The following is a 9,914-nucleotide window of genomic DNA, read 5'->3' on the forward strand; positions in this document are numbered from 1 at the left end:
GATTTAAGGGATTGCTGTCTACAGATTTAAGGGATTGAATATGCTAAACTTCCCAAAAGATCTTTAAGCAGCTGCCATGCTGCAAAACTCAGCTTTCTAGAAATTTTTACTCCAAGGAGCATATTAATATATTTATATTTTATTTTCTTCTCCTTGAGAAAACAGCCATATAAGTCAGGAAAAGTAATAGGCACAAAGAAAAAAGAAATAAAATAAAACATGCAAATGATTGTGTAGTCACAGCAGCAAAAATATCACATTGGATTGAATATATTAAAAGCTTAAAATTTCTGTGCTCATGTGTGAAAAGGGCTGTAATTTGTGGGCAGGCTGGTTGGTGAGCAGAGGGCTACTCCAACTCACTATCCCGCAGGTCGGCGTCAGTGGGTGGCGGCACTGAGGAAGTGTCGGTAAATTCTGAACTATTACTTCTGCTGATATCACAACTGTCTGAAAAAGAAGCAGAAGAAGTCCCAAAGCCCAAAGACAGAAACATGACAGAAAGATAAACCATAAACAGTTGTAGGAAAATGTGATTACAAGTTTAAGAACAGAAAAACAAGGCGAAAATAATTTGCAAGTGAAAAAGCTGGAGGCACAGGCATGCAAACTGCTAACTCAACAGACCAGATAAGCTCAGAGAAACAACTTAAAACTGAAATCACAAAGAAATCTAAAAATAAAAATAAACTAACTAGCTGGAATTCTATTGCAACGACAAAATGATTCTCGTTCTTTTTTCACACCACTCACAGTAGGTACATGTTGAGAATACCGGGGGGAACTCCTAAATGAGCAAACTACAAGGTTAAATGCAGGTTTAGTCATGCCTTGCAAAACAACTTCGACTTGATTCAGATCTTAGGAGCTGAATAATTGCTTAGCATTAAACGCTGTCGACGGATCAAACAAGCTACATGCAAATCATGTAGATGGTTATCTGCTCTTGTGCTAAAACCGCACACTGAACTGCAAGACAAGATTTTGTTTTAGTCACACCAAAATGTGGGTGGTCTAACTTTTTCCACAATCTGTGCTCATTAATGATCAACTCTTACCCCTCTTCCTCCGTCGGCCTTCTCCTGCCTCTCCTGCATCATCGTCCCCTTCGTCCATCTCCTCTGATCCGCTGCCTTCTGACCCAGAAATCTCTTCCCCTAGTGTTGCACAAACAACAACAACAACAACAACATTTTAGTCTCTGAAGAAAACACGCATGTTGCATGTTATATATATATATTTTTATTATTTAGCTCCTTACCCTCTTCCAGTTTCTTTTTGAGCTCCTCGATCTCTTTCTGAAACTGCCGTAGAAGGGCGTCCTTGGGATCTTCGTTGATTCTGGCTTTGTTTTTGATGTTTTTAGCCCTGTTAGCATAGCGCAAGGTACTGATGGTCTCGTCATAGTTGTAGTCTGCAGGACCTATATTTGCACACTGGTAGGGAAAGGTATGTTGGGTAAAATTTTAAGATAGATACAGGTATAACGACTTTACCCTGACAACTATTGAAAACCATACATATAAAATTAGAATATCACATCAAAGAAATGCAATACAGAAATGTGCCTTTAATATCTGTAAAAGAACAACTTGCTTAAAGGTTGTTTTATTTTTTTCAAATAGTACTTTTAAATCCGACACAAAAGCCTTATCAGAATACCGTAACACAGCCTAACAATTAATCCACGTGAGACATGGCATTTTAAAAAAGGCTCCTAATATTGTGTTCAAACTGAAGCTGTACCATCATGGTCTTGGAGTTTCCTCCCAGTGAATCCTGAAGCAAACGGGTCAGTTTGGAGTTTCTGTACGGGACGTGAGTGCTCTTGCCGTCCACCAGGGCGGAGATAACGTTACCCAGGGTGGAGAGGGACAGATTGATCTTCGTTGCTTCCTTCAAACGCTGGCCTGTGGCTCCGGTTTTGCCCTGTCTTTCTGAGCCCTGTGTTTGTTGAGAATAAGCGGCAGTTGGCGGAGATTGTGCAGAACACGTGCAGCGAGGCTTACTTAGAAGTATTCGTTCAAGTTTAAAAAGAAGCAGCTTTTATTATTCATACTTACTGCCAGATCTACAAGATGAAGCTTTCCCATGCGCACATGCTGGTTACCATCCACACCCTTCTCACTGCACTCGATGGTGATGGTGAAGATGGCATGAGAGCGGGAGCTGTGCTCATTCATGTTTGTAGCACCGACGGATCCTGCACCAAAATAAAAAGAGAAAAAGATCAATTTAAACTTGACATTTAACACTGAAAGTACTGTGTAGTGCTCCTCCAATATCTCAACCTTTTTGTGCAATTCAATAGTACCGCTGGCAGCAAAGCAGAAGCTCGGCATAACGCTACCACCACTATTAATGACAATGGTACAGTGTTCATAAATCTGAAAGCCACTTTTTCACCAAACATGTATGTGATGACTGGTGATGTCTATTATATTCCAAGATCATGAATTCATCATTTGAATACAAAAACATGTAAAGTATGTTGGATTAAAACTCACTGCAAAGTGCTCAATAAACTTCAGAGCATTGGACACATCACTTTACGGTAAGAAAGAGAAGGGTGAGATTTATCATGAGTAATATCGTTGCAACATCCAACAAAAATGTCACATTTTATCTTTAATTTTTTTTCCATTTCCTGAGCAGATGTGACATACGGTAAAAAAAAAATAAAAAAAAAATAGACATCATTATGTTGCAACTGATCGTGGTGTGAAAAATGTCTTGAGACTATCCCAAAACTATTATTATAAACTGAGGTTTGTGTACAAAAAGTGTTATTGATATACTATTTTCTAATTGACACAGGAAGTCTGTATGTGTAATTTAAAAATTGAACTGCAACACTTCCTGGATGAGCCAAATTCATATATGTCATATGTCAGAGGCAGTAAATTCTCTGTAAAATGACATCAACAAAGTCGTGCGTGCAAAACAGGATTTTTTTTGTTACAGCGGGGAAGGATTACCAGGAGTTCAACGCCTTATGCACACTGACTTAACAAACAGAAGCCTGGGTCTGCAGTGCATTTCACATAATGCCGCCTTAGCATTTTTCACTACAAGCAACAGACTTTCATTTTGATGACAGTCAGAAGAATAAACACACAATCCCTCCTGCACCACGACTGCTGTGTGCACAAAGAGAAAAATCATGGAGGCTATTTTCAATGAGCTTCGAAATATTTCAAGTCATAGTAAAGGTTTAAAGAAAGTTATGTGCTGGAGCATAGCATGAAATTCTGAACACCATGCTTGTTTAGTAGGGGTCACTCCTGTCCCCCCATATGTGATAAAAATAAAGTTTTGCCTGAAGCAATTCAATAACTGGATTTGGTATGTGTCAACACAGCAAATAAAAAATTTATATTATTAACATGATATTATACGACTATAGACGAATACTAATACTACTAATAAAAAAAGTTGATGGCTTCTCTGTTAGTGTTACTTTTAGTCTGTAATAACGTTTTGCATATGTTAAATATTTAAACAAAATTAAAATAGTATTGATCATCTTGATGGATTTGCACAATAATCAATATATTGGCCAGAAGAATGCCGGAATACTTCAGGCAAAAAAGTCAAGCTAGTAAGTGAAACAGGCAAACAAATCTAAAAACCAAACACACACTGCTATAAGCTAACAGACTCAGCATTAGCTGCAGGGAGAGATAGTGGAGGTCTGAACAAAACTCTCTGCATTCATTCATGTCTTTACAAAAACATGTGAAATGTTAACCACAACAGTGTGAACAAGAAGAAAAAAAATGTCCACATTCGACGTATGAGGGTGACAGTCTGGATGTCATGGTTAAAACGCGGATACTGCTAGGTGCTCCAACACAATAATCATACCTTGAAACTGGTCTTGGCATGGATAAAGATGGCTAACTTTACATTTCTGGAATAGCCTTACCGGAATCAGGCTTTAACTGTATAGAAAATGCAAGAACTAGGCTTGAAAGTTGGGTCAGTTTCAGCAAACAAACCAGTTTAATGGAACTCTATCAATTTTATCTGGAAAAAATTATCCAATATCCAGCCAGATACCATCATTGAGCCTTTATGCAGTTGCATTATCCCACCCGAGAAAAATAATTCAAATAATCCATTCAAACCCCAAATGTATTATAACATCTGTGCCCAGTCGAGGTGCATGTGAACCTCAGACAACAGCAGAATTTCTCATAGAAACAAGAGTTGATAGTCAGTTATATGTGTTTCATGCTTGATCTGTTGCTGTCATGATTCCTTATCAATTCAGTGGTTGTGCTTACGATTTTTGTGACCGAGAGTCATAATCCTGTCCATGTCGTCAGCATTATTTACAACATAACCAGAGAGATCTTTGATGTACACGCCAACATCAGGTCTTTCTTTGACCTACAAAAAAAAAAAGATCTTTATCATTGAAAGTTGCAACAGTTGCAAGTCCAAATTTAGAGTTTAGCAAAGACAAATGACAACCGCGACTTTTAAGACAACTCGTTGTGCAAAACCTTTATAATTGATTGCAAAATGTATATGTCCCATTACCTCAAGCCTTTGCAACTGGTCCTTGCCCAGCAAATCCCGCACTTCCTCATTGTAAATCTCCAGGTACGAAACACGAACTAAAAACCTGTCAAAGACAAACATAGAACTAATTACATTTTAAAAAGGCTGATGTAGGAATATACACAGTTGAAACCTTTCAAAGAGCCGTGTGTATATAAATGCTTTCACCGTAGGTGTATATCCCGGGGGGTCGGGGGTCCGGACCCCCCCAATCTTGGAAAAGTCTAGAATTGCCTCAACCAAAGAAATCATGAAAGAAACCCTTGTATTTAAACAATATCAATATAAAAAAAGGCAATAGAAACGAAGAACAAAGTAAATCCGCCATTTATCTAAGAAGAAAATAAGAATTAATTTGTAGGTTCCCCCCGCCCCCTATTGTTAGAACAATGGTTCAGTAAAAAGTGAAGGAGGAGCAACAGCTGCGCTGCTGAATGACACAGGCTCCGTTAGAGCCGCTGAAGTGAGGAGCTAGCTGTTAGCTGTGGCTCTGCAGCACTAACAAAAAACCCTCCAGTAAGTAAATATTTAACCAAAAGACATGTAACACGTTTTATTAACTTTCACTGCTCAATAGGAAGAAACACATTAACAATAAAAATCAGAACAAAGTTCATTATTTCAGCTGAATCATGATAAACTGCCACCTTATGCGTTGGAAATCAAAACTAGCTAAACTGATACATTGTTTTCATAGACTTAGCTCCTTTTTCTGTCAAAGGTAGCCAATATTTCAATATTTAGCTCTCTAACTCTTACTTTAATAAGAAGAGTTTGAAATGGGAGGGGGCAGCTGAGCGTTAGCACTAGCCGACAGCTCTGTATGGAAGCTGAGAGCAGAGGGGCTCCTGCAGCTGACAGTAAAAAAAATATAAAGTATGCCTTTATTTCTTTCCATCTTCAACGTAGAGCCTTTAAAACCACAAAATAAAATGAATATTTTTCTAGAAAACTCTGGTGCTGACCTTTAAGTTTAAGTTATGCTTCTTCCCAGATATTCAATTCCTACATATTTATAGGTTCTCAGCCATCCAGGAAATTAAACCTCCTTATCCCCCCCCAAAAAATAAAAGTTTAAAGCAACTTAAGTTATAATTTAAATAATACATGATTTGTATTGAGAACCACTGCAATAAATCGATATTTATGAAAAATTTTATTAAGTGGAGTTACTTATTAAAACTTGTTTTTATTTAGAGCCTTAAAATTTTGTAAAGGTGTAGCAGAAATTAGATCGGTGACTCTGAACCAAACTCAGATCTAAGCAACATTTGAATCTTAGTTTGACTTCTATGGGTCTCAACAGGTTGTTATTCATTGCTTCTTACTAGTCATTTTTGGTGGTGCAGCTTGAACACAATAAAAAAAAAAAAAAATTAAACCACATTTTACGTTACATTTGACTGTAATTTTGCCGACCCCCCTAAAAATTGCTCTTAAAAATATGTCCGTGTATGGTCCCCCCCAATAATGAGATGGGATTTACACCTTTGGCTTTCACTTTGCTCCCACAATCTAGATTAGGGTAAAAAATACAAACAAGCCAATTACAGGAATATATAAAGGAAACTGATCACCAAATTAGCTTCGATTACGACAAGTCATTGTATATTTCTTTAGTAGGATTTAATAAGTATGTGGGTAAAATTACTTCTCCTGAGCTCATCCAGAGAACGACATATGTTTAACTATAACTAGTAAGTAGGATAAATTATGTTCAGAGCTTAGCAACAGGAGAGCTTCATGCTTATGCGATGCTAATACGACACAGCTGTTCAGAAACAAAACCACGTCACACACTTTACAACTTTAAGTACAGTTACGAGAAATAGATTCAATTCCATGGTATTGGTTAGTAAAACTTGCCAGTCACTTAGTTGTGTCATATTTCCAAAATGACTATCAAAGCTGTTAATCTACCAGTGAAAAGCTCTGTTTATCAGCTGCAATCTAAAAAGAGGGTAGACCACACTAAGGATATGAAATGTTCACCTATGTCAAAAAAAAAAGAAGAAAAAAAAAATCCTAGCTCAGCTCTATCATGTAGTTTGGGTGAACCAGTGTTCACAAGAAAAGACACCAATGCCTATCCTAGTTTCTGCAAGCAGCATTTCCTGTTTCCTGTTCATGTTTATATTACGCTTTAAGGTTTGTTTCCCAAGAGTATCTGGCAGAAGCATTAATATGCTTTTGAACATCTTTATTTTAGCATCTTGTTAAGTAAAACTTCAATGTATTTTGCAGGGATTTTATGTGACAGACCATCACAAAACAGTGTATAAATAAAGTGGAAAGAAATGCGGCACTACTTGCTCTGTATTGTTATTTTCATGGTGGTTTTTTTTGTTTTGTTTTGTTTTTTACAAAAAATAAAAGAGTGCATTGCATATTTTGTAAACTGCAGCTATCACGCTCAGATTGACTATTTACCTCATTGGTAAGTATGCAATGAGGTAAATAGCATACTTACTTCATTAAATGTACAATAAAAAGGAGCGAGTATGGCCTTTATAGAAAAGTGATAAGAATAATGTAAGAAAGAAAGATATATATTAAAAAAACTATTTGCAGTTTGTCTCACAGAAAACACCTCAAACATGTGAAGGAAGAACGTCTGATCAAATGACACCAAAGTTTAATTTATGGTGTAAATTCAAAACACTGTGTAGCAGTCACTGGGCAGAAGGCGTGACACAACCTTAAAACCCGTGTTTCTTTTTTTTTTTTTTTTTTGAAGTTTGATAAATATGCAGAACTTTATCACATAAAATAAAACCATGTTTGTGATTGTAATGTTACAGAATGTAAAGGGATATAATAAAACGTTGTCTACAGTCTGATTTCATACCTTGTGTCGCCCTCTGCCTTGGCAATGTGTCCAAAAATATGAGCAAAAGAATTTGGAATAATCCCTCGAAGCTCTGGTACCGCCCTCACCCCCTCCATGGTGAAGGTTTTTCCTGTGCCAGTTTGCCCATATGCAAAAATTGTGCCTGGATGTGGGAATCAAAGAATATAATTCCATCATTCCTAATAATATGGATTGACGAAAATTGAAAATGACAAAGTATTAAGTACAAGGTCTTTTGGGAGTACTGTTATGTGCTTGTTATAAGCCACACTACAGTAGCCCCTGCAACGACTGAAAGTTAACTATTTCAATGCTTTAACAGAGCTGATTAAACAAATCGTTTCTTTAAGGACAACAACTGCACCGTTATATCCCTCTAAAACGGAATCGATGATTGGGCGGGCTGTGAGGTTGTAGACATCTAGCTGCTTGCTGTCAGGCCCAAACACAGTGTCAAAGGTGAATGTCTTAGGAGGTTCGTGGGGGGTCTCCAGTTTGTTCACCGTTATGGTACCACGGATCTCGTCCACGATGACGGCCGGCTTGTAGGCCATCATCTTCTCCTTCTGGTTGAGGGGACGACATCTTACCACGACTTTGACATTATCGCTGACTTCCGGTTTCTCAGCCTTACTGCTCTGAAATGGATAAAAATAAGAAATACTTGGACTTATGGGCATAGCTGACAAAAAACATGGGATATGCTACATGCACACACGGGATCATTTTTGACATCCCTAATGAAGTTATGCAGAAAAAGTATTGTGGAAAAATAGTGGTGAGAAAAAGTGGTTGCCCCTCTTGATTTCCTTTTTTTTTTTTTTTGCATGTTTGCCACACTTAAATGCTTCAGAACATCAAACTAATTAAAATATTAGCCAATCCTCTCTCATGAACAAACAAAAGGAAACAGTGGCTGATTTTCAGATCCTTGTTCCAAAACATAAAGCTAAATTAACACAATATATCAATATCAGCCCCTATACTTACATCCTACAGAAAACCCAATGTCTTAGATAAGTGAAAGAGAGGAGCCAGGATTCTGGACAGTCTAGACAAGGCCAGGGGTCTCCATCATTGGTCTTAGTTGCTTTCCTGCAACTTTCAGATGGATTTGCTACCACACACATGAATCAAATGGAAAGGACAAACCTCAGCAAATTCTACAGAGGCCTGGTAATTAATTATTCATTTGATTCGTGTGTGCTGGAACAGACTCCAAGGAGAAATGGTAAAAAATCCCTCTCTCTGTTTGCTCCAGTTCAGTGAAACGTAACAAGAGAAGTGCTGCTCCATTGGCAAAGGATTGTTGCATTGACAATATCTGTGTACTGATTTTGTTATAGCAATTATGGCATGTGATTTTAGTCCGCAAATAAGTTGTATATTTAAATTAAAGGTTGGATTACTACAATTTTCACTGCGAGACTATTCTGCTAAAATGAAAGATTTTACAGCTTTTAACGCGTTTTTATCAGGGTTGCAATTACATCTGTATGTACAGACGCAATTTACCGTCTCATAAACACCCCATAACAGAACACGGAGTCTAAAGCAGACACAATAAATGCATAAATCAATCAGAGCTGAGTGGTTTTAATTAACCCTTTATGGGTCAAAATGTTATAAGATGTTGCTAGGTAACGACGTTAAGGTCTCTGCTTTGACCGTAGCTGGCTGGCTAATAATAACTGCAATGTTCACTTACATGGAAGAAGCGAACGTAAACTAAAAGCTATTGTGATAAAATACACCCAGTAGTACATAAAACATTAAAAGGAAACGGACAGTTGTCAGAGGCCTTTACCATATCTCTCTATCCTGCAACAGCTACGGTAACTGATATGCTAATGATGCTAAGTGGGGTTAGCATCACATCAACAGAAGAAGGGAGGAACCCTACTTACGAACAAAACAAAACAAAAAAAAACATACAAAAAGGCGTGGCGACTTACCGGCATAGTGAGGAAGTGGAATGTATTATATATGGAGGCTTCTAGACGCTTGGAGTGATCTGTTCATTTGATTTTGGGTTACTGCTCGCTGAATTTGTGCACCAGCGATGTTGTGATTCTCATCAGCAGCTCATGGCCGTTGGCTTGTCAGCTCCAGTCTGAGTCGGTGTGCGCATGCGTATCCACTGGTTTCGACTGGCCAGTATAATGGATCAATTTTCATACAGTAATATCTATTAGCCCTATTTTGCATAAGTTCATTTGGTAACTCTACAGTTTATTAAACCATAGAACTGCTATTTTAATAACAAAAACGAGCACTCTGAGCTATTAGTCAGCATAATATCTGACTAAAAGATATTTTATAATATATATTTTTTTCGTATTGTAGGAGTCAATGTAACAAATGTATTGGCTCCTTACGCTGTATCCAGTACCTTCCATAGCCTATATGTAAAATGCTATAAGTTAATTTCTCATTATCTAGCTCTCAAAAACTTAATTTTTATTTGGCCTTGAAACCCAACGAGGACAAAAAA

At 37.5% G+C, this 9,914-nt stretch overlaps 1 protein-coding gene across 1 annotated transcript; it reads right to left on the bottom strand.

Moving 5' to 3' along the window:
- Window positions 1-226: 226 nt before the first annotated feature.
- On the bottom strand, window positions 227-9,543 carry LOC106937141 (kinesin-like protein KIF3A). Its single transcript, XM_015018493.1, has 10 exons — window positions 9,376-9,543; window positions 7,785-8,058; window positions 7,418-7,562; window positions 4,549-4,633; window positions 4,290-4,395; window positions 2,064-2,203; window positions 1,747-1,944; window positions 1,262-1,436; window positions 1,059-1,157; window positions 227-450 (listed from the first exon to the last, which is right to left on the bottom strand). The coding sequence occupies exons 1-10, from the start codon at window positions 9,379-9,381 to the stop codon at window positions 350-352; spliced, it is 1,329 nt and encodes a 442-aa protein (XP_014873979.1). The 5' UTR covers window positions 9,382-9,543; the 3' UTR covers window positions 227-349.
- Between the last annotated feature and the right edge of the window lie 371 nt (window positions 9,544-9,914).

Source organism: Poecilia latipinna, unplaced genomic scaffold (assembly GCF_001443285.1).
Source record: "Poecilia latipinna isolate Pla-1442-1.1 unplaced genomic scaffold, P_latipinna-1.0 Scaffold2284, whole genome shotgun sequence".
Taxonomy (NCBI): Eukaryota; Metazoa; Chordata; class Actinopteri; order Cyprinodontiformes; family Poeciliidae; genus Poecilia; species Poecilia latipinna.